This window comes from Gallinula chloropus, assembly GCF_964237585.1.
Source record: "Gallinula chloropus genome assembly, chromosome: 4".
Classification (NCBI taxonomy): Eukaryota; Metazoa; Chordata; class Aves; order Gruiformes; family Rallidae; genus Gallinula; species Gallinula chloropus.
In genome coordinates, this window is record NC_140088.1 from 30579349 (window position 1) to 30605925 (window position 26577).

The following is a 26577-nucleotide window of genomic DNA, read 5'->3' on the forward strand; positions in this document are numbered from 1 at the left end:
AAGTGTTGTGACTACAGCAAAACCTCACAACACTAAATTTTAAAACTGGGTCTGTATTAAAACATAGGTTGGACACTTATTCTGAATAGTCTTACACAAAACATTTACTTTGGGAATAAATAATGACATGAGTATCAGAAAAGAGAAGTAATTTAAAGCTTCAAGAGGTGTGTGGAAGATGATTTTGTGGGGGTTTTCCCCAAAAAACCTCAATATTCTCTTGAATATAACAGTATATTTCATTGTGTTCCAAGATGTCTGCTGGGAATTGTACAATATTCTTAAAGGAAATAAACATGCAGAAAAGAATTCTGAAAAAATAGAGTAACAAAAAAATTTGGTAAAGGCTTATACTAAAATTCTTCATAGCTCTGTAAATTGAAGCACTCTAAAGAATGAGATGTAAACTGAAATGGAACTGATCAAACTGTACTTGTAGATTAACATTGTAAGGTCTATCATTTTCCAGGCTTAAATCAGTGTGTGTATATATATATATACACGCAGTGATATCTTGCTTTCCTATTACTTCCAAGAAGAGTACAGCGATGTAATCCTGACATGACAATCAGAAGCACCGCTCAATGAAGAGGCTTCCTCCTACACAGGAGGTTGAAGAAGTTTTACACTAACTATGATTAGAGAAATAAAGCTAACATAATAAGTAACATCTTCACATGCAGACATCACTGCCTATTTAATTTTAAAAAGCTCCAACTCTGCTTTTGCATTAGGGCCTAAACCAGCACTTCCCCCCCATATTAGTAGAGTAGTGCTTCAGTAATCCTTAGTGGATAAACTGATCCCATTTTGCTTCAAGTGACATAAAAAATGTTTACATAGTAGACAGTACACAGTTGTACTACCACATTAACACATGGATCATGAATTTCTTCAAGTATTTGGCACACATTTTTTAAAACCAAATCATGACACATGGTGATTTTGATAAATCTACTTCTGAAATTATTTGTACATTCTACATATATTTCCAGGAAAAACTGCACAAGCCACAGCAAATTTCTGAAGAGGAGAAACTAAGACCAAGGTGAGGAAGGCGTGCGTGAAACCAGGTCTTACCCAGAGGGTACCAGACAGGAGCCCAAACACACGCGCACACTGTGCCACAACCACTGTGGCTGCTGCTGCTGCCAATGCCCATGGCTGGCACCTCTGCCCTGGACCGATGCAGAAGGAGCAATAGGGAGTCCAAGAAAGACAGGGGGGCATGACCTGCCTACGTCTCTCTCCTTGACAAATGCCAAGCTGTGCAGAAAATAAGAATCTAAGGTTTACTGCACTGTTGCAGAAGATCTTAAGCTCCAGCCTGATTTCAGAGCCATCCTATATATATATATATATATATATATATGCATCAGACTAAGTTTCATCTCCTGATGGCTTGGCATATTTTGTTTTGAAATATAAGCTTTCTTCGTGTGTGTCAACTTTACGGTATAAAAAGACTTTTCAAATTAAAAATCTGTACCCCCATCTTACAATACAAGCAGATGACAACACAATATCTTTAGAAAAAAAACACAAACTTGTCTCAAAGGGTCTGAATTCTAATGAATATGTATTTCAAGACTATAAAGCTGTTTCACTTGAAATTTCATTAGGGTGGGTAGAAATGCAATATATGTTGTCACAGACCAAGAGGGAGGTAAGTACATTTTCTTTGTAAAGAAAAACCCAGCTTTTTGTGATATTCATTAAAAAAAAAGTAAATTCATTTCCAAATAAATACGACACATAAGCAAGAAAAATTGCTAACAATCTTAGTAATATCTCACCAGTGCAAAACAGGCAAATGTGTATGGAATCAAGAACATGAAGAACAGAATGTATTATGTGATTGAAATAAGCAAAACCTGTATTTATGCTGGCTCTATTTCCCACACTTTCCTTCATGCTTTTAGTAAACCCACTTCAAATAAAACAAATTAAAAAAAAAGTCCACCATTCTATTATTTATTACAAAACTTCTCATTGACTTGGTAGTATTTCTTCCTATGCCAAAATTCAGGCTTTAGAACTTTCACCACTACTTCCTACAAAGTAACAGGAAAAATGTATTTTTACATGATTTCCAGTTTCAAAATATGATTTTATCCAAATTTTTTTTGTTCTGGAAACTTTGGCATTTTACTAAATGTAATTTTAAGGGTTTTGGTAAAAATAAATGCATTCTATACAAACCATTCTGAAATTAAATAGCATTTTTTATTTTTCACCACCTGAAGTATTGTTGCTTTAGTGTTTCATATCATATTTATCTATTATAAACACTGCAATACAAATAATATTATAGTTCAGTTTTAGCTGCACACAACATGCTTACGACCTTTCTATTGGAAATTTCCAAGTGATTTAATTGTTTAACTAGTTAGCATTGTAGCATATTTTGACAGGAAAAATTTCTCATTACAAACAGTTTAATTTCTCACGGTGTTCAAAGACTCCTCTGTATAGCCCTTTTTATAACTAGTCCTAACTGGAGAAATAAATAGTCCTTCTGCATTGTTTGTGTATGCCTTTCATATAGTAGAAACAGGAGAAAACAGTAACATTATTTACAAAGCAGGCAAAAATGCCTATGCTTTCTGCTGCTGATAAACATCTTCAATACACTCACGGTATTATTGCTCATGTGCCACTGGTAGTCAGAAAGTCACAAGATCTACATACACCTTCTGCTCATCTGAAGATTGGCATTATGCATGATTCTGAGAAATCTTGAAAAATGTATTTGCATTCAGCTCCCACATTGTCCTGGTCATTCAAATATGAAGAGGCAGCAATACTATGAAGCAAAAGGCAGTGGCAAAGGTCTTCTGCACAAAGCATGAAGTGTTCGCTTTCCTTTCAGCAAAGGATCAGTTTTATTCCATGGAATAAAAAGATGACAACTTTCCACTGCACTTCTAACAGACATCTGAAAAGACTGAAAAAACTGAGGTCCCAAGCATCTGAACTTCACCTGTATATGGTCCCTTCTGCGTTTTTCAAAGAGATAACGATTCAGACACTTCAATGGAAATGGAGGCAGAAGAATAGTAACTATACAGAGTTCATACGGCAGCACACAGGAACTGGAACAGGCACAGGCACCTGAGAACACAGTGCTCATCTCTCACACTTCAGCATGACATACGCTGTTTAAACCATACAGAAGGGCTTTAATTCACATGGGTGATTCTAGTCATAAGAGAAGTTGGAACACGACACATGGGCTTACAACTGCTTTATTTAGTTTACAACTCCAGCTATATTTTAACAGATGTCAACAATGAGAACTGCTAGCTAACAGGAGACATCAGGCTCTTGTCCTTCGACACTTCCCTGGAGACTGTTAGAAAGCAAGCAAAGACATGCAATTAAGAAACTTTTCCAGTTTTTGCATTATAAGTTCTAAAATGGCAAAATAATGTTCCAATAATTATATATATGTATTAACATTTTCTTAGTGACAGACAAAATTACATGAGAGTTTTATTGTGACAAGTACCAGTACTAAGCTCTGTGATGTTCAGTATCTTCATAAACTATCTGGATGATGGAACTGAAAGCATTCTCACTGAACTGCTAATAACACTAAACTGGGTGGTAAGGTGAGCACATCACAGAGGAAAGACATCTTAGAAAGAAATCTGGACAGGCTTAAAGAGTGGGCAAGCAAGAACTATTTAAACAAAGACAAGTGCATCCTGCACCTAGGATGACATAAACAGGTATAACTTCTTGATATTAAAAAAAAAAATTACGGTGAAAACAATCAATCAGTAGAATAACTTCTCCAGGGATATGGTAGAGTCCCCATGGCTGGAGGCTTTCAAGATGTGGTTAGACAACATACTAGATAACCTCATCCAGGCTGTCTTTCCAATGAAAGTTTAGACCAGATAATCTTTCAAGGTCCCTTTCCACCTAGGCTGCTCTATTATTCAATGAAGTATGCAGCAGTGAATTTCTGTTTCTCGTTTTTTAATGCATTACAAAATGTTTCTTTCCACTTCCCTGCTGTGTTTGCTATAGTTAATTAAGTACAGGTAGGTCTTCCAACCTTGAACAAAGATTCTTGCAGTCACATAACTACAAATATTTGGGAGAGGTTCCCATAAGAAATAAAGAAAAAATCAAATGCAGCACCAAATATGAATCCAGAAAATACCATCTTCTCAAACTGATGAAATGTTGGTATGTAGAAATATAGACAGGTCTCCTTTTCTTCTAGATTCCCATATAAGAATCTGAGCTGTACAACTATGAAAGTTTTTATCTGAGAACAGAATGCACCCAAAATCAATGCAATTTCAACGTAAGTCTAACCTGTCTGTATAAGCATCTGCAGAACGGTGAGTATGGAAGCACTAGAAATAACAAATGTTTTAACTGCAGAAACTATTGTCCAGCAGGTCACCTCTAGCTCATGAGTAGTAGAGTGCCATCTTTCACTCCTAAAGCTGAATTTTTGTGATATAGGAAATCTATCTCAGTGGTTATGGATAACCAGTCACACCAGCATTTATTCAGAGACTTATATTGGGCAATTTCAATGTTATTCTGAATTATTCTCAATAAATTTCAATTAAGAGCTGTATAAAGCTTAAGTCAGCATTCCAGATCAGTTATTTTTCTGTTTTTACATCTTCTATCTAATCCTACAAGTTCTGCACAGGTACTTGAGAAAACAATCCTATGAGGTTTGCAACTGTAAAACAACTTCAACAAAGAAGCCTGAAAAAGACTGGCTCAAGAAAAGGGAAAAAACTTCTAATGGTCAAAAATTCAATGACATATAAAGAAAAATTAATTTGCAGGAGATACCAACACTTGATAAATGACAGCTTATCTCCAGAATATGAACCATGTAATTAGAGAAGTATTAAAGGCCAGGAATCATATTTAATAGATGAGATGCTTATTACTTCTGAGATTACTTTAAGGTTGTGGGGTTTTTTTAAATACCCAATACCACATATTATACAGAGCTCGATAGGCATTACACCATCCAGTTTACTAATCCAAAATACACGTTAATGTTTCTGATTCTATGCCAGCCACAGGAAGAACTGTTTGGGATCCAAACCCATTTATTGGTTTAAGTGACTAAGCCTGGAGTGCTAGGAGAGTATTTGGAGGGATTTTGTCACTTTAATCCTGCAGTAGGAAGGACTCACTTATCTTTCTGATACAGACTGCACAACAGCTGCCATTACTGGAATTGTTTTTAGGGACCCCACCATATACAGAATTAGACTTTTAAATCCCCATGTTATATTTCACACTCACAGTTGGAAGGCTGTAGATTTTACAAACATTTGTTATTTTTTGCATGGACAGTATTTACATGCAAGAGGACAGACAACTATTTAAATATTCCTGACTTGGGAGGCAACACTGTATGTATGTGAGGAGCAGAACTCCTGAAGTTTAATTTTGGCTAAATAGTGACATGTAATCTTAAACTACTTCAACATTTACTCTTCTGTAAAGTGGATACGATAAATCTACATTCTACAAAATGTTTATGGAATTTAATTTTTGCAAAAACTTTGATAGTAGAAAGGCAATATAAAAGCAAATTTAAAAGCTGTATTACATCTACAAACGTAAATGCAAATCTGGTAGCACTGACAACAGAAAAACATTAGGACAAGATTCAGTAAATGCTATTGGAAAAAAAATTGTCATGATTTCTGAAAATTCCTATGTATCAAGATCTTAACAGCAGAGAGTCCAGCATTTTACCTTGCTTTTACACGTTTACCATATTTTTAATCTTGAAATGCTCCTTTCCCCAGTTTAAGTCATTCTGTCTTATTTGGCTCAGACATAAATGACTTCTTTTTTTGCAGACAATGTGTATGGATGTAAAAATATGAACAGAAATAGTCATACCACAACCAGTTTTCACAGGGCTTGTACTGGATTTGTTATTCCCAATAAGAAATGTAAAATCTCTTTCATAGCCAGCAGTTTGAGGCAAATGGATTTAGAAACCTAAGAACAGTGTGGTGTACACTCTGTTCTTTCTGTGGAAGCTGGCAGTTGCATAACATCTGCACCACATACAAAGCTGGTTGTTTATTATGTGTGTTTAATACATTTTGCAACTAATGTTTGTAACTAAATCAGATGAGCTGGTGAACATCAGATGAACTGAAAAAACCCACCCAGATGAATATACAGAGGGTTTTGAGTAGGTAGTATACAGGGGTTTTTTTCATCTCTTATAGAAATCTTATACAACCTCTAAGAAAACTTTCCAAATTATTGTTTGGGACACATTGTATTTGAAGTTAACACCATTATATAATCGCACTGTCTAAATATATCATAACCCAATTCAAATTCGTGTAAGTATTTTGTATAACCTTTATGGATAATAAAACTAGGTTACTGAAAGAATCTGAAAGGAAGCCAAGAAACTTTGCACAGCCAAAAACCCCATTGGTCGTACACAGGCAGCAAGTACAGAAAACATTTATGATTATCTTAATAATACTGGGATTTATCACAGTGTGTGGGCAGACGTTCTTAACAGGTAGGATTAGCATGTGTGTGTGGAGCAGGGGGGTAATTTACTAACTGAAGGTTCTTTCTTTATCTTGGATTCCCACACTATCATGTACAGAGAGGCCAGCGCAAAAGGACCACCAATACAAGGCAAACTGCTGCCCTAGCAACCATTTAAATTACCTCCCTGAAACTCCCAGAAAGCATTCTTCTATTAATGGTATAAAACAGATAGTTAATTTTCCTATGAAAATGACTTGTGCTCAAAAGAGATTGCAGTATAAAGTGTTTCTCCGCTTCCAGCATTTGTTTGCTACTTTACGTCACTTCTCTGCCTTTCTGTTTTCCTCCTCTTTAAAGAGCAGCAGGTCAGCTAAAAGAAGTTCGTGACAAACAGGCTAACCCAAGCAACATCAGGTATAATTAAGCTGCCCATACAAGCAGAGTCAGCTTCACTCATACAATTGGAATTAAAAAAGACTATATGAGTTCCAACAGAGCAAAACCCTGATGTGTGCCTGAGAAGTCAGGAATAAACACTGGCAATGCCCTATGGAACCTCTACTGCACTGATTGGATCAAGATATATAATCATTAAAGGTATAAAACAGTAAGAGCTAAAACTACGTCTTACATACTCATGCTTTTAAATGTTTCTTTTGAAAAGAAAACTGGTCCAAATGAGCTATGCCCACCCACAAGGAAAAAAAAAAAAAAGGCAAGAGCAACAACAGTGCCTCAATTCACATGGATGAGAATAATTGGAGCCCAGTTCAATCTGTGAAGTAAACAGAAGCAGGATGAAGGCTTTTCAATTTACACCTACAGCCTACAAATTAGTAAGCAGTCTGGTAGGATGAGTTTGCCAGAGATTGCATAATAACCCTACCCACGGTGACAATGCAGGGAATGGGGCACAAAATGGTAGCTCTATACTAGCATGGAATTTCCCTTTCTAATTACAGAGCACTCTGAAAAGCATTCTCAAGAGCCAAACATCAGCTTTTGTGCCACCGGATCGGGAATTTCTTCGCTATTATTGATTTACTTTCATGTGAGAATTAGTTTTAATACACTGCTGGTTTAATAGCTTAAAGTAACTATGCATAAAAAAATACAAAATATGGTCTAGCAAATAATGCTTGGGAATTAATTTGGTAAGTGTTGGGTGTTTTTTTTAATAGAAAGTTCAATGGGTTACTAGTAATAATGGCTTCTTGAAATGTCTTACCTATATAGCCATTCATTCTATAGTCACTTGCCTATATAAATTGAAATCAAAAGTGCCTAAGTCAGAAAATTCTGCTTTTGCAGTGTGTGCAAGATATGTCCTGCCCTTTACACAGCCATGAGAAACGTAAAGTGGAACACAACATTTTCATTTTTTCCTCAGAGCAGCTTAAAGGGGAGACAAAAAAAAGAAGCTTAGAGGATGGAGGGAGATGCAACCCACCTCTGAGGAACAAAATTACTCACAAGTAACTTTTCTGTTCCCTTTCAATAACGGTTTCCACCATGTGTGATTCCCAGCAATAGGTCCTTCCACAAGCACAATTACTTGGAGTGGGAGTCAAGAATCATTTCAGAAACAAAACTGCATGACTATACCAGCAAGTGGTGAGTTATTTCTAGATATATCCTTGATTCGTAGCACTTGATTAGGAAGTCAAATTCCTATAAAACAACCCTATAACTAAGTAGCTGCCCTGATGCTCTCTAGGATGGAAAGATCCATACCATGGCTTGAGAAACAACCTAACTTAGAAGGCTTCTGTGGTGAGACTGTATCTATTTATGGCTGTTCTCCCTGCTAGGGACACACGAAAATGAGAGGTTGAGGAAAGGACCTGGCTCAGCCGATATAGAAGGCAAGAGTTCTCTTTTTATTAAGGAAGGTCTCAGAACTGAAGGATCAAGTCAGGGAAGTGGGGGGGGGGGGGGGGGGGGAGGGAGGGGGAGGCAGACATAACTTTATCTCCTGCTTAAAGTAAAAGCCAGATGTCCTCTCTTTGTCTGCCAAGATGACAGTCCAGCACTGGTACCAAGGCAATTCTGTTAGAGAACAATTTAGCAGATGAGAAATCATCCATCAAAGCATGAGTCCTATAGACATGATGACCACAGCCAGGAAATCCACACTGAATGAGATGCAGGGAGCCAACTGGGATCAGTGTGAGTGGTTAACAGAAAGGTTGCAGGAGAACAGACTGGACTGAGCACAGGTCTCACTGGTGGTATGGCTCACTGGGACACAGTGCCTTAGGAAGCCTTTAAAAAGTTAGTTTTGTAACAGATGAACACAAAGAACTTCTCCTGCAGTGCCTTATGTTAAAAGAAGGAGCTAGCGTTCAGGTGAACATTAAGCAAGAGACTAAGGTATATAGCAAGCAATTGGAGAATATCAGAATGTGGGGTGACAGACCAGGAGAAATTCTGTTGACTGACCTTGGTCCGTATGTCTAAAGAAATCCTACTGCGTAAGTACTTTCAGCTAGTAGTATCCTTACAATCCCAGACTTCACAAACCAGGGATGAACATGCTCACTTTATACTGAAGCAATCTAGCAGTTGGGTGAGACAGATTCCAGGAGAAAAGAGTAAGTGTGAGAAGAAAAGCAGTGTTATATGGCTTTTTGGTCTGGGACTCTACATAGTCAGGAAAAGATGACTTAAAGCTACCCTTGCCTTGCAGTTTTCAGAGAAAATAGACCAAAGAAAAACAAACATCCTAGTCAGAAAAATGTAATCGAAGTAAAATATCTGACACGTTTAGGATGAGAAGGTATATTTTTCAGTTGTGTGAGTGCTGGTGTATCATTCTGAGGACACTATGGATTTCCATTCATGACTGCATGAAGTGCAATGATTAAAGACTTCTTTAAAGGTGTATTAGGACAAAGCACCAAAAGACATACGTTGAATATACCAGAAAAAAAAAGATATGGTTCTTTCCCTGAACAGGTCTTGCATTATTCTAACGTAGAATAAATACACTGTGATCAGATGACTTATGATCCTGGGTTGTTAGGTCATGAGAAAGAACTATCAGACCAAAGAGAACAATCAATTACAACTGTTCAGGACGGTAAAGGATGTTGAAATAGTATCCCTTCGCAAACACTGAGGTCCCTACCACCACTAGGAAGGGAATATTTGTAAAAGAGGAAGACTGTCAAAGTGGACCATACCTAGGTCTGGGAAAGGGTACATCTGCAGTCTAGAAAAATGAAAGTTAAGTATATTGTCCCCATGGTAATGCAAAATTGCCTCCTGAATTCAGAAAGTAGTTCTCAAGACAATTGGCATAGCAAGCAGTAAGTTTAGTCTGGCAGCAATTAATTCAGCAATGAGTTGTGATGAGAACTTGTCTCACTTGACTACAAAGCCTGAAGGAAGGATTTTCCCCTGCAACAGCCATTCACGAACAATCAGGTAGGTAAATTCCTGAATTTAAAGGAGCCATTCTGTTTGCTAGAACCTCTGGTGACAATGGAGAAGAGAAAAAAAAAAAAAAAAAAAAGAGACCATTTAAATTTAATTGATAAACTTTCTGTTGCATATGTCTACCTTCCTCAAAAGTCCAGAGGACCACAGCAGTATTTTATTTAAGTAGTAGAAAAGTCCATATATCCTGGAGAAACTGCCAAGTTGAGCCTCACCCTTCATCATCACCTTCACACACATCTTTCCCTCCTCACACACAGAATCAATTGAAGGAAAAATAAAGCGTATTATGACAAAAGACTTCCAAAAGTACAGACATAAATCTGTACTTCTATAGTCTAGTCACTATAGTCTGGTCTCCAGCAGAGCTCATTTGAAGAGAAGTGTCAGACTAAGCATGTTTTCCCAGAATAACCCTTCCTTTTAAAAGCCCTGTGTCGTTATGTGGGTAGCACGGTTGTCCAGATCCATAGCTATCCTAGTCAGGATTACAGGCAGTGATAGCTGAAGAAGTCCATATCTGTAGGGAATACCTGATAAAAGCTTTGTAACCTAAGAGTAAAGTCGAAGTGCAAAGAACAGACACTTGCTCTAAGGTCTCGTTCATTGGAACTGACAGACTTAAAGTTTTCTGATGCTGCAGAATGGCAAATAACTACATCAGAGATAATTCTTGGAGCATTAAAGAAGGATAATAGGAGCTAATGAGATAAAATTGCTGATCTTTCTCAGTAGAGACACAAAGAATCTAGAGTAATTGATGAGTGCCTTAGATGAAGCTAGTAAATAATGAGGAGACCAAAAGGGAAATCTCGGAAGTGAAGCCTGATGGCAACATTATGAATTTAGAAAGAGATGCTGAATAGTCATTCAATGAACCCAGAGCCTACATACAGCCAGAGTTATAACCCATAACAGTTACCCTATGGTACCTGCGAAGCATCTGGCTGTTGCTGGAGGATTAAAATGTCTTTCCTAAAATTTCCGGCCCTGTTGAGTTGTCACCTGAAGAAAGACTAACACTGAAAAACACTAGATTACCTAGGCTGGAGAAAAGGTACTTTTGAAACATATTTCAAGTCACTGAGGTGGATTTTGTGCTCTTAAATATTGCCCAGGAAAGCAACATACAGCTTCTACCAATTGACAAAAAGAGAGTGGAATCTGGACACTCCAGAATAAGACTTTGGCTCTGAATGAAATAATTGCAAATGCAAACTGGCCTCAAATCTGGAAGCAAGATATGAACAGAGGACCCTGATGAGGTGTCAAATGGTCCCAAGTCCCAAAAAGCCAAGAAGGGGACTCTCAGTGCTGACGATATGTCTGAAGAACAGACTGGAGTCTCTAAGTTAGAAAGGGACAGTGCTTCAAGTGTCATTTCTTCTTTTCTTCTCACAGAGTGGAGCTAACTTGTTAAGTGTCAGTGCCAAATTCTAGGAAACAATTCTCTAATGGGCCTCTTTGAACCAGAAATCTTGCCAATCCAAGGAATAAACTAGTAGATACACCTTTTTTAACAGGACATTTAGTTAGACAATTCTGATAGTTTACACCATGACGTAGTCTGACACTGCACTATGCTGGATGCACTGACAGACTGCAAAACAGAGCAGAAGTTAGACCTGTGATAACCTGACTTTCATAAGCCTTGGATCTGCAAAGGAGTCTGGAGTTTTAGGTAACATATCTCAAGAGGCACGCTTCCTGGTTTTTGGGTTTTGGTTTGTTTGTGCAGTTTGGTTTTCAAAAAGACACTAAAGTCAACTACTGTTTATATTTTTTAATAGCATTTTAAAAGTGATAGTAGTGATATACCAAGAAAATCCAGACACAAAGCACTCCAGGATATTTAAAATTAAGCTGGCTGAGAGGAAGTCAGGGTTACACAATCACTCTCCTATCAGCATGTGCATATCCTATAAAAGGGGAGCTGGGGAGTAAGATGTCTCTCGTTTGAGTGCTTATGGTATGAATATTTAGCACAAAGGTATACAAGGCAAGAATTTTGATATGAACTTGTTTGGATTAATTCAAATGTCCATGTAAATCAGCATTTGTACACATCTCACATTGCAGATTAAGTCTAACTGTCCTGGACCATGTACGTAGTAGGGCAGTACTCCATGCATTGGCACCTGTTCATAATGCCAGTTATCAATTTTATTACTAGAAATACAATTATTTGTATCCAGGCAAGTCTTCAAAACGACCAAGAGTAGAAACCGCACAGTCTTCCCTGGGCAACATCTGCCACTGTCTGCATAGAAGTAGTTCTTCCTTACAATCTGACCTTACACCCTGCCGTGTTTATCTGGTACCTGTTGGTCTCTCACCCTCCCAGCATCCATGCTGGAAGAGTCTGGGCCACGCAAGACCCAGAGGGCTTTCAGAGAAAGCCTCTTACCTGTTTGCCTATTATACTATAAAACAAGAAGCTATATTAAAACTTGCAAAGGTGAGATAAGTGGTCAACAGAAGAGGCTAAGCTAAGAAACCGAATCCCATTCTCATTCAGCAGCAAACTAAATTACATTGCAAGCAAGTACAGTTTAATATGAAATTCCTCTTTGTAAAGGTGTGTTAGATAGTACTTCAAAGAACCACTTAATTACATAAGGAAGCAGTACGCAGAAGTTTCTTATAGTTTCTGATTTTGTCTCTGCATTTCTATGGTTTTGATAATTGATTCTAAAACAAAACCCACAGCAACTATGTATCCAGTGAGTTGAGGAAGTTCCCAAGGTAAAACAAGCCAGCATTTAGTATATGCAAAAAGTGGAAAACTTTACAATATTAAATCTTTTTCCTCATTCATAATCCAAGCCCAAACCAGAACAAACAAAATAAACAAAAGGATGCAAAAAACCCCTACATCATTGGAGTCCAGTTTACTTTTTCCACAGCCTCACCAGTAGCAAGTAATCACTCTCTGAGAACTATTTCTTTTCTGCAAGTTCTTGGGGCTCACCACTCTTAATTTAAGTTATCTTTTACTGTCTGAAGCAAGACATAACTATCTCCTGGGAATTTTTTTAACCAAAACCTTGTCAATAAATAGTTAAGGTTTCTCCAGTGTAGCAGAGATTTTGGTATTTAATCTCATTCAAGGTGTCCACATTTCCAATCAATGCTAGAACTGGCTGTGGCAGGTACCTTTTTCTTTTCTTTTTTTTTTTTTTAATTCTTATTAATCCCTGAGTATAATGGAATGAAAGTCAGGATTCTAGAAAGATGTGTGAAAGTTTTCATTAAGGACAATCAGTTATGCCCTACAGGAAAGGTGAACTTGAGCTTATTTCACCATTATAAAACTATTTGTGTCTACAGTAATACAGGCAATGATTCTTATAGAAAGAAAATTCAGGAATACTCTTGCAAATGCAAAAGACCAGAAGACAAACTTCAGAGACTCAGATCTAATCTCTACCTTCTCAGTGTCAATATACGTGGCATATTCCTCTTCTTTCATATTTAACATACTCCTGCAATTATAGCTTGAAATAATGGAGTTAGTGACTCTGCACAGCTATTTCATAGTGATTCATCTCCTGCTGATAGTAGAACTGTTGATCAATACTGCAGAAAGAGAAATTTCACTTAGGGGTTTGGATGCAACTACATTTTAGTGGTAGAGCACCTCTCTCTTTGAGACCTAAGTACACAACTATGTATTCTGTTTGATAAATGTAAAGTAGGTATATATAGCATGCCCTCATAATTAACTTGGTTTAGGACCACAAATAGTCAGTATCCATTCTTGCCCACTCCACGTCATATGTCACTGAAGGCTTATGTTTCCTACTTGTAATTTCTCAGCCCTCCTTTATGAAAACTATGAAGAATTTTTATAATTTGAAATGTAAGTTAGTATTTCTTTTTTTCATTCAGTAGCATGAGGAAGATTTACTAAGAAACCTAAACTACATGATTTCACTAAGAACTGAAAATTCTTCCCCCCCCCCCCCCCCCCCCCCGATTTGCAAATGCATTACTTCAATATGCTTGTAAACAGTAAGATGACAGACTCAGTTACAGTGATAAGATGCTGGGAAGGCAACCTACTGAATGGAAACATGAGTGAAATACCTGAAAGTTCTGAATACCTGTTAAATAAAACTGCATCGTTTCATACATCTCAGAATAAGCCATTTACTAATTAGCTTGATGTGCTTATATTGGGATAAAAGGTTTAAAAAAATCACATACAAGATGAGTGCAACATCAAGATTACATAAGCATAGCTTAACTTTTAAGATAAAAAAGCTTAATAAATAATTGCAGTCATTAACTTTCTTAATAATATAAACAAATTTGGTTCGAAAACTAATCATGAGACACGGCTAAAAGCTTTTTAAGACTGTTTCTTTCAAAATGCCATGTATCAACTGCTCAAGAAGATATGAGATTCCCACAAAATGCTGAAAAACAATCGAGGAACTGCTTTGCCAAGAGTTTGTAAAAATACCTTTACATCTAAAAGCTTTGGTAGGCCCTTCGGCCAGCTAAACAGCATCAAAAGAAGCGGTGACCACTCAGTATGTCTTTGAAAACGAAGGTAATGGTTGGGGCTATTGTTTCAGGGTAAACCCAGATAAGGACTTCGAATAAAGGACCACTTACCTCCCTTGTCTCACTACTGCTCCAAGTTTCCTTAAATGTTTTCTTATTCAGTAGCCATCCCTAGGCTTTTATAAATCCCATACTCTTAATGAGTCCTTCCTTCTTGCTACTGCCTTGCTTATATATTCTTACATTGGTTTTGCACTGAGGGGTTGTTTAATTCAGTGACCTAAACTGAGAATTTCTTAATTCACTCTAGAGCAAAAGGAAATCAAAAGAAAACCTCCAGACACTACTATGACGAATGGATTTAATACTAAACTATCACAGAAATAGTGGACATCAGATTCTAGCAACGGATTATGCCAAAACAATACCGAGCAGTGTTTAATTTTGAGTTTTGCTACCTCGGTTCACCACAGTACATGAGAAAACATTTGCACACCGTATTTTATATTCACTGTTTAATTGTCAAACATGTATTTATAAAGTCCACAGATAACACAATTTTTTGTAGGAATGGTGAGAACTTTGAAGGATAGCCACAGTTCGAAACTTGGTAAATTGAAAATTAAATCAATATGAAATTCAAAAGGACAAACTGAGAAGGAATGAAGTGCATAGACAGAAAATGAGGAATCACAACAGAGAGAGCAGCACAGGCAGGAAAGGATTTAGGACTTTATTGTGGACCTCCTGTATGATATTGAGATATTCCTGCAATAAATGCTAGATGCACACACTTAGAGGATTCTGCATGAAGAGAAGCGATTACGATACTCCAAAGGATTACTGTGTCTAAATTCTGTTGTGTACAGTTCTGGAGAATATATATAAAACTGAAGTCTACACTTGACTGCAGAAATGGCAAAATTGAAATAAGTATGTCCTACAATGAAATATGGAAATTTTAATAAGAAACAGGTAGAGAGTGCATGGAATTCGAGAAAGAGTAAGGGAAATTTCACAATAACTCATGAAATATCAAGAAAGCTCTTAATTTAGAAATATAATCTGATAAGAGAGCAAATTCACCACTGTAATTGAAGACTCAGTTTAGATAGAAATGCTCTATAAAGAGAGCTCTTTAAAAAGAGTAAAAGCTCTATAAAGTTTCCCTTAAATTTTCTATAAAATAAAATATATTGACGTGTTTGAAAAGGTCACAACTTTTTGTTGTTGTTCATACTTCAAGACAGATCCAGAAAATATTCACCAATAGTTTCCTTAGAATTTCCTACCTCCTGTGAGTGAGGAAGACAGATGAGGTTCACCGCTAAATTTCTGTTATTCTACATTATTTACCGGACTATGCCTGTTACTTTGCATACATATGTTGATTAAAATGGCCTGTATACATACTGTTCTATAGTCAATCAGTGCTTGATTGTTGCCCTCGAGCATAATTTGCCTTCAAACAATTTGCAGACTGTTACTAAACATTACAAAAGAGAAAGATCAGCAGTCTGCATGACAACAGTTGGGAATGGCTTGTGTAAATAGGCCAATGGGACATGATATCCAAAGCCTTCCCAGTGCCACACTGGGTAGTGCAATTACCACTGGCATAAGTCGTATTATTATATCCCCAAACCTCTATGACTGAGTTTGGCATCTCTAATTCCCCGACCATATTTAACTTAGCCGTTTAACATATGTTTGCATGTTTTTGGGAGACAACAGGATGTGTTTACTTTAAAGCCAAATTGTGCCCTGGATGTGCTACGATGACAAAGAAAAAGTTCAGCTGCATTAAATAAACAAATAGTAAATTCAGATTTAAAAGTCTCTATTTTCTCAGAGAAAAACATTTAGAATGGTAGAGTCCAAACAACAACGCCTCTCTAAGGTCTCTACTCCATGGCAAGTGTAAAGGTAAGAAAAAAGGTACATAAAAAAAATACCTGTTCTACCAAGAATTTTAACAGCTGTGCTATTTATAGGTTCAAGACCCCACAGCTTAACGATTAATGAAGATTGACCGCACCTGCTGACTTGCAGAGTCAGACAAGAGTAAATGAGCCATAAGGAGGTTGTAAAAACAGGGCAAACTCATGGCAGCTGCTTACTCCGCATTCATTCGTAGAAACGGGCAGCAGCACTCAACCTGCATGAGTGGGACCACTGAAAATTATGTTTTTCCAGTCTGACCTTTCCATAAAGGTCATGGAGACATTAGTCCTTATTTCACACCTTGCTACTCCAGCACATGCCCCTCTACAGTACTTTGAGGCATTACACCTTGTTGTTCTGTTTAACAGCCATGCAAAACAGAAGCACAATCCCAGTGGGACTGTGACTTAAGTAGAGCAGGATTCAGCTTTTTCCCATAAAAGACATAGCAACCTATATGCCATGATTTGAAAGTGGTACTCCCAAGGTTGAAAAGATGGTGTTTTACAGTCCATGAGGCATGGAGAAAAGCATGTGTCTTATTTGGGTCAACCTTCTTGTCTTTCTGTCTTTCTGTCCTGGTTACAGACTGCAAAGTCTGGCTAATATGAATGTACTCACAAAGTGAAGTGCAGTATATTCATGTGCTTTGACTAGTATTTGAACAGTAAATATGTCTCCTCACAGAGGCAGAGCCTTATCTGACTAGTCCAGAAGTAGCATTTACTCTCTCTGCTACTAAGGAATTTTCAACTAAGTTCTGTTCCGCTAGGTAATTCACTGAATAACATATTCTCCATCTGAACACAGGAAATACGTAACTGCAAGTGGCACGCAAGTTATCACACAGTTCTTTTACTCTGCACAGCTGTTTAGACACTGTTAGGATCTTCCCATTATAGTACAAACAGTGCAAAACCTTGAACTAATCTCTTTCCTCCCTAATTACTAGCACCTAACCATGATACAAGAAACATCAGTAGTTATCACTGTAAACATTCCTTGGCTACTTAAATAAGACTTTTAAATCTGTACGAGACAGGCTGGACCAGTAGGCACTATCTGAATGAATGTCAGTTAATGTGAGATAAGGACAATACTGTTTGTGCCACAGAAACACAAATTCAGTTATGCATAAAATTTGAAACTCATTTGCCAGTTAAAATGCTGATTTCAGATTGCAACCCATTTGCATCCCCCTCTGCTGACTTCAGAATTCCTCTGTACTTCAGCAAAGCTTAGTGAGTGTCTCTCTCTGAATTAGACATATACCTGTCCATAAAGGCAAAACTCAGCCCAGGTCTTTCCCATTAACCACAGCTACAGAGACATTAGCAACTGTAATACAGAAATCACTGGGAAAAAATAAAGTTAATTAAAATAAAACCCCACCCAAAACCAAACCAAAACAAAATGCTAAGAACAAACCCCAGAAAACACAAATTGTCCATATTAACAGATTTCTCCTCAATAATATTAAGAAATTGTTTACTTTTAAAGAAGATGGAGTTATTTCAACACCAAGTAAGTTCTCACTTGTTCTAGATTTTCTTACAAAATGTATGAAAACCAGAAAAAGCTCTCTAGGCAAACTCAATAGGAAAACTGTGCCGATACACACTGGTTTTGTGCATCATATTTGCTACACAAAAATCCCAGAAGGTGTTTCAGGAAAAGATGCCAGGATTATGACAATTTTGTCTCCTTGTAGCACAACAAAACCAGAACTTTCGACTATTTTCTTTGAAAATATAGAAATGCTTCTTTGAAGCAAATGAAATATTCTATCTATAAACCATTATTAAAATTAGTATTGATATTGCTACTCATCCAATAAATTACAATCAATGTCTTTAACAATATTTCTAAGTACGAAAAGTCAAATAGCAAGCAATACCTCATCTGAGAATCAACAGAAAACAAGCCTATATAATTTCTACCCGTTTTGATACATATGATGCGTGTTCTCAATCTCCAGAATTTCTTTCATGCAATGTCATCTTGAAATAGCTGAAAATACTATTTTGTGAATCATCACTCTGGATTCTGAACCTTTTAATAATGATAAACATTTCATCCAACTGAATGTGTTCGTTAAGAAAAGTACTACTAAGCATCAATAAAGCAGAAGAATTTAATTTATGACTGATAAACCAGTCATTACAGCTGTGGCAAACACACTTCTCGGAGACATAATCTACATTTGAATGGAAAAAATATCTAGGCTAAGAAATACAAAACGCCCAAAATGTTAAAAGCGTTTTTGTATTCACTTTGGCTCACAAATCCATGTGTCCTAGGCCCTAGTTCAAATAGTTGATGCTTGTTTGACTGTAAGAAGGTAGGAAGAGAAGCTGAAGTCAAAGCACAAAAGCCTTGACCTCTTCAAGAGGTTGCACGGAACATGAAATGTGCTATGTTGTTTACATGCCAACATCCTCAAATATTTATCCTTACTTAAGCATAGTCTGCATTCTGTTGCAGAAACAACATCTCTCTCTGAGCCAAGCATACAGTAAGGAAGATACGGTCTAGGGAAAGTTCTCTCACCTGGAAAGTTCCTGCATGGTCATCTTCTTTGTCACCTTCTTTTCCTTCCTTGAGAGCGATCAACGTGAATCCTCGAAAGTAAGCAGGGGTGGCAGCAGAAAGTGTCACTGAAATACAGAAAACAGAAATTACAAAAACATACTATTAATTGTCAAATCAGCCACCTGCTTATCATCACACAGATCAATTTGAAAGGTGTGTGTTTATAGTTGATATTAAAAGTCAGAGCACTAACTACATGGAGCAGAGCCAGCCAGAACACAAAATTGTGCACTTCAAGTTTCCACATAAGCTGAAAAACATTGGTATGACATGAAATACCTCAGCTATTTTTTCCACGCACCAATGTTTATTTAAGCTAATTGCTAATCTGCTGAGACCTACAGGAGTCTTATTTTGGTGGTGGTGGTCTGGAAGTGAGGACACCTGCATGTTTAGCTTTTGGGGGGTTGTTTTTTTGCATTCTGTTACTTTTGGGAAGGGTGATTTTTCTGAGGGTTTTGGTTACGTTGTTTGGATTTTTTAAACATGACAGAACATCTCCAGAATACTTAGCTTCACTTTCTGTCCTGTTCTGAACCTAGACAGGGATCTAGGGATTTTAGTACACAGAAGTTTATTTACCTGTAAAATAAGATGACCACATTGCCTGTTCCAACTCAGCTACCTTCACTCAGCATAGTACTCCAGCTGATAGAGACGATAGCTATAAAATTATTTTCTCTCCCTTAAAACTCAGGGTAGAACAGGACACAAAGTTAAACTCATGGGAAATCTGACCTCTGGTCTTATCGCCAAAACATCCTACACATCAGCAAAACACCCTTCTTCACACACCAGCCCTGATGAGGAAGGTGTCATTGGATCCACAAGCAGAGAACAATTAAGATAATGCTGACTGATATGATTTTACTACGCTCAGTTTCAGAATTACATCCCTCATTTTCCACTACTCCAAGACACCTTTGTATGATCATGCTGTTTGCCATCACCAGTACCTAAGCACCGCCCAGCAACAGTTGAGTTTCAAAACAGTAATGGCTGTTTTCAATGTTATCAGAAAGACAGAATGAGGCAGGACTTTGAGGCAGGGCTTTGAGAGAATTTTAAAATCACTGAACCTTTTTCAACACCTTATGAGAATCCTTTTCTTAAACAGAGGTAAATTTTAAGGAAAAATATTTTTTAATTGAAGAAAGAGTGTCATAAAACTCGATTAATAATACTTGCAAGTAGCTTTTACTGTAAGCACAATGCAGACAGCATTGCTTGTAGTACATGACTGTCACATTCTCAAACACTAACTGGCACAGTAAAAGCTGACGACCACCCAGAGTTTTCATGAGCGAACTGCAACTACCAATACTTCTTCATAGAAGAGTATTCACAAGAGACTCCCTCTCACACAAATAGCTGCAAGGGATTGAGACACATTACTAAAAATGACAGATTGCCCTTAAAAGATATGGATTTCAAAATATGTCCAGAGTTAATTTGGAACATATGGAGAGCTTTTTGATCTAGAAATTCAATAGTAGAAAAATATGAAAAAGGATGTTTGAAGACTTCTAGCTCTATGCAGCTGTATTTGGATCTAAAGCCCATGGTGTTTGTACAAAAGCATAATTTTTCTGATTATATGTAAATAGAAAAGAAGGATTGGAGAGACATACAAAATGTTAAAAATTCGAACAAAAGTGCCATGGTTAGGCCTGTACACCTGCAAACACCTGCACAAATAGAGAGCAGCGACACGCATAATAGCAAGTCCCCAAACTCTCCAGGTTTTCAGCACACTTTTCATTCCATGGAACCTTATTATGAGGTTAAACCTCATCATTTTGGGGGGGAAAGCTTTTACATTTTATATACAGAAACTGAGTAGTAGCAATATAGCATTAAAATTTCTGATTATGCTTTTAAGTATGGCTCCAACCCATTAATCCATTACCTGCCCAATATTTAATAGTATTAGACCCCATCTGCAAACTTTTGCAGTTCTATCTAAATGAAAATCCACAGCCAGCCTCTCAGTTGCAGTAATTGAGAAAAGCACACTGCTGAACTCAACAAGGGTGAATGCATTACACTTGCTTGAATACTGATTCTTAGAAACTAATTGCCATAAAGGTCTTTTATATGCAACAATTTTTTCCATATATTATATGCAATTCAAAAGTCTGAATCACTATGAGTAAAAGGTTACACTAGGAATACTTAAATACTTACGTGAGCAAACCAAGAATCCAGCTGTGAATTAGCTCAACAGTTTTCATAATTTTCCTCACATATTTACTAATCAAACCAGTTTTCATAATTCTGAACACAATAGCTACCTATAAAATACAGAACATCCGAAATACTACAAAAGCCATCAGCAAAGGAGGGAGGAGGGGAAAAAAGAAAGAGAAAAGAAAAGAAAAAAAAAAAGGTAATTCCAAAGCCTGACTCATAGTTTTTAAATGCCTGGGATTAGCAATACTCATGCTGTGGTTGCACAGTCATTTTAACCCAGAATAAATCTGTGCTTCCTCCAGCAGGAGTGATCCAGCCCTCCCCCACCCCGCACTGCTCCTACAGCAGCCGCATCCAGGCAGCTGTGCTGTCAGCTGAACCAGGGAACACATCCAGCTGAAAAGTACAACAAAACAGAAAACCCCAACCCGAGAGTTCAGCTGGGTCCAGCCCCCGACCGGCTGCAGCGTGTGGCCCCAGGAGCACTTCTGCCAGTGGCAGGGACACCCAGGTAAAAGTGAGGGGCTGGGAAGGTGATGACCAGCAGCAGAGTGGACTCATGAGGGATTTCAGTGGCCGTGCAACTTCGGCTGAAGCATACCAAGATGAATGAATGTGTGCTATGGTTAGCCCTGAGCTAGGCCAGAACAAACATTAACGCCTGAGCTGAAACAATTTCTGTCAGTTCTCTGAACTGCCCAGCACACTAAGATAACATTGTGATGCAAGGCTTTATTTGAAGTGCCCCTAAACACAAAGCCTTGGTACGGCCATAGTTCCATAGTCCCCTGGCTCTGGAGCGATTGCTCCAGCACAGGAGGCGGCAGCTTGCACTGCACAGGCAGCAATGGGAAACTGTCAGACTACATCTGGCTTTCACAAGAGATAACAGCTCCGAGTTGCGTAACAGTTCTCCTTCTTGGGCTAAACTCTGTTCCATTTTAAAAAGCATCTGAGTATTGCCCACACTGCAATCAAGTTAATTAACATTAATCAAACAATATAAACTACAAAGATCAGTTAAGTCTCAGTGCAAGTCTCCAAATACGGATTTTACTTTAAAGGAAGATTACATATCAGCAGTTACTTTTGTCTGTTTCCATCCCCTCCAGCAAATCTCTACTTGCCTTACAAGTTGCACTTTGGCACACACCTTCAACGCACTCCTCTTTCCTCAGTGTCCCCAACTAAAGGTGGGGTGATCAAAGCAATTGTTCCTTTGGTTTCAGGCAGGAAATCCACATCCTACGCAACAGCACATTCTATGTTGTACCTTGCACAAGTATCAACAAATGCACTTTTTACTGTCTACTTTTATCCATAAATGTGAAACTTGAGAAACACTACAAGTGTTCAGAATTTGGGAGGAGGGTGGGGGGGGAGGGGGGGAGGGGGAGAAAAGGGGTATAAAGTATAGAAAAGAGTTTGCATGCCGGGGGAAGAAAGAAATGGAAAGGAAAGGATTCACCATTTCTTAGAAGTCCCCAAACTAACACAATGAGTGTTTAACATTAACTGAGCTCATCTCTGAGAAGGCATATGGATCCACAAGTGCAAATTGCATTGAAACAGAAACAGCACCCGTGTAGAAGGTGTATCTAAGGACTATACTAGTGAAATCCTCATTCTGATGAAGAATAGAAATTTCAAATACTTGAAGGAACCACATACGTTTAGAAGCAATTTCATTTGTGTTTTTAGAAGGATGAAATTTACCCTGTTTTTCATGGAAACCTCATGCAATTATTAATCTAACTCCACATGTCAATAAAATTAGGCAGAATATTTTCAAGGATCATTACCCCATAACACCATCTAAATGGAAGGCTTATTTGTGCCTTGTGAATGCAACGAGAACTCTGACCTTTCGTGGAAGAAAGAAAAGTTATATCAAGGTCTAACTTAACTAGCAGGTAGGAGAAGACCTTGATGCTAGGATAGTGTGGCAGGAAACTTGGTACTACAGGAAGAGCTACCCACCACAAGCATTTAGCTGCTAGCTCCATAACAGAAGCAGCAACAATATTACAGCCTGAAAGTCCAGGAAGAGGTCTTCCCACCTGCAGGCTATAGGGTCAAGAGTCCCAAATAAGGTGTTAGAAGTCAATCATATCACTTTCCCTGTGGGACACCCTGAAGCCTACAGTCATAGTTGCTCTTTAAGACATTAGGGAAGGAAGAAGATTGGCTCCTCAGCCCTGCTGCTACTTCATTTTTGATTGTCTGAAACAGGAGAAAAGGTCTTTATTTACTGCTATATTTGCAGATGCGAGGAGGTGCATATTCAAAGAGGTTATTTTCCTCTATTACATTTCCAGAGAGGTGGAAAAATCAATGCTTCCATATACATAGATCCATATGGAATTTCCCCTCAGGGAAAACAGATCCAGGTTGGTCTAATTTTCAATGGCAGGAAAGCCATATAAATCTTCCCAAAGACAAATGGCAGCTGTGTCTGTGGTCTTCTGATTCCCACACTGCAAGGGTGCTGCGGTGTTTCCTCCAGTCCTTGCAGCTTGAGAGTCTTATGTGGGTGTCACATCAACCAATGATTGAGACACAACCATAAATGGATGCCTCTATACCATCATTTGCTGGAGTACAGCATTTGTATGTACAATAAACTGCTACATTAATTGCACTTGCATAAGTATTAGTTTATTCCAGGAACCCACTAGGGAATGTGCCAAGGAGCCAGATTGCATTAAATCAAGCAGGGGCTGTGGAAACAGGCACGTTTGGCTCCAATGCAATGGAGGTTGTGCAAATCTTCTGCAGTGTTGTAATACACAGATTTAAAAGAAAAACCCTACAGATCTGCCATATTCCCATATTTTTTATCATTACTTGCATTTTTCTAAGCTTTGCATAAAGCAGAGATAAATTCCAGTTGCACTGCAGAAAATGAGCTCTTGAAACTTTCTGTAATGCTGCTGTAACCATTGCTATCGCTATGTATGTGTTACAGTAACCTGTACTTACATTCCTCCAATCATTCTGAAAGTGTCCTTAAAGGACCATCTAAATAAGCTTATATGCCAACTGATTACTTCAGTCTTAAAGTTTTGAGCACATATTTGGGTCTGCATTTTAATTTTTCACTATTAGCTGTAATATTCTCATTCACAAGAAGCTATAATATACTAATGTGATTTTATTAATTGAATTCCTAATGCTAAAACCTAATAATTCCACAAAATTAATTCTGCTATTTCATCTAGGAGTTTCTTTCCCCCTACATTTCCACGTAATAGAAGCTTCTTTGGTAGATGACTGAAAATATCCATTAATGCTTTCACAGAAGTAAATTCCAAAACTTTTTAAGAACTTTCACTTTTGTCACTGTCAAAGAACTTGACACTTATCTTTATCCTGCGTAGTTGATGTATCAAACTGACATGCAACATGAAACCTTTCAGAGTCAAGGTACTAATCCTAAAGCACAGAACAGTTAAGGAATTTGTGGGTAATGAGCATTTCCTCACACCATGTTAAAATTAGTTCTTCAGAAAAAAAAAAGAAATCAAAATTCACAATTACAGACTGATGCTTAAAACTGGTTAATTACTGCTGCAGATCTATTCTTCAACCTTTAAGAGAACATGATGGATCTATTATGTGCACATTTTTCTATCTACACCAAGATTCCCACATTCATACAACGGGAAAACATTTACACTGAATCTAAGGAAGTGTAGAAGAAACTCTCAAGATTTTTTTTCCAAAGTAAAGCCTATAAAGTACTTTACTTGTGGTACCTAAAAACATCCAAATTCTTTTCAAAGTGCTTTTAAAATACAAAGTTAACGGTATACTCCTAGAAGGTTTGTTTCCAAAGACATAATATGGTGAAGTGGGAAAAGTGACCAAAACCTGCCTTTGCCTATTAGTTAGAAAAATATGCCCGAAATGTGCTTTGGAAGTTCATTTCGAGGACTGTATCTGAAATGCTCAGCAGAGAACGAATGCCTCCATCTCTTATTTACAGTGGTCATTAGCACCGTCTCTGCCTCTTTCCTGTTTGAACCATCTGTTCATTTCCACAGGAAAAAAAAAAAGGGGGGGGGGATAAACAGAAGTGGAAAATGTGGGAAGTTGGCAGTGTGCTGCATCACTGTTTGCCCATATGCTAACTCATTATATTAACATTCATATTTCAGGGCAAGAACAATTAGCTCCGAGTTTCCTCTTCTTCCTGCTGAATGTTAAGGCTTCTCCTGTTCACCATGTTATATTTAAAGAGATAGGAAGAAATCCTATCGAAGTAGGTAACCAGGGGAAGAGCGTGTGGTTCGTATCACATCAAATTGCGATCTTGAGCTAGCGCTGAGCCGGCAGCGAGGATTCATAAAAGAAAGGAAATTCCTCTTAATACTAAGTTAATGTTTAGGAGTAAAGTAATACTGTGAAATCCAACTCCCTTTCACTTGTCATGAAAGCATCCCCAATAAAGTAATGCGTGGGAGTATATTACCCTGTCTTAACCCACACAGTCGCACACACGCCAGAAGGGATAGAGATGACAGGCAGACGCGTTGTAGTTCCAGAGGCACTTGTCCCGACCGTTATCGTTAGTACCGAAGTAGACGATGGCCAACTTACCCCGGTAACTGTTCCCAGGCTTGTAAAATTCTGGATCGCCCTCCACCCTGAGGCTAAATTCGTTATACCCTTCCCTCCTGGTGCCTTGAGCTCGCAGGATCCGACTGCAATATCCCTCGGATTTCGCGGCTTTCTCCAAGGTTTCGTCAGGGAAACCCTTCGCCACCAAGGGGAAAGTCAACGCCAGGAGCCGCAGGGCTAGAGGCTGCAGATGCGCTCCCATCCTCGGCGCTCCGCACAACTTTTTATCGTCGGGGCGGCGGCGGTGCCTGGGAGCCCGGCGGCGAGGGGTGCCGGGCCCGGGGGGGCGGGCAGGGCGGCGCGGGCAGGACGGGCAGGGCGGCCTCAGTCAGCCCCAGCCGGCAGCGGCCCCCAGCATGAGGCTGCCAGGTCGGAGGGACCGGCTCAGCGGCTGCCGTGGAGAGGGAGGGGAAAAGCAGGGAGGGGGCAGAGAGGGAGGGGAGGGGAGGGGAGAGGAGAGGAGAGGAGGAGAGAGAGGGAGGGAGGGAATTCTGATCTTGCCCAGATCCCGGAGTGAAGTGCTGTTTTGTTTCAGAGCGTGTGATTAGCAGCTCGGTAATGTTTATTTAGCCGAGCTGAATTCACAGGGTTTGGTGGAGGAGCGGAGCACGGGAGACGCTGCTGTCTCCTAGACATCCAGCGCAGCAGCGGGGAGAGCTGCTGCCGCTCCGGCTGAGCCCACAGACCTGAAATTAATCACCCGCATTCCTGCCAAAGTCTATAGTTACTGTTGGGATAACAGGGCTC

The 26577-nt window shown here is 38.5% G+C and overlaps 1 protein-coding gene across 1 annotated transcript in view; it reads right to left on the reverse strand.

The window, feature by feature from the left end:
• SPON1 (spondin 1) overlaps positions 1–26032 on the reverse strand; it is a gene marked incomplete at both ends in the record, with an annotated part of 198563 nt that extends 172531 nt beyond the window's left edge. The window contains 2 exons of the mRNA XM_084263643.1: positions 18973–19079; positions 25810–26032. Of these exons, the coding sequence (XP_084119769.1) occupies positions 18973–19079; positions 25810–26032 (330 nt within the window). The remainder of the gene's footprint in view (positions 1–18972; positions 19080–25809) is intronic.
• Between the last annotated feature and the right edge of the window lie 545 nt (positions 26033–26577).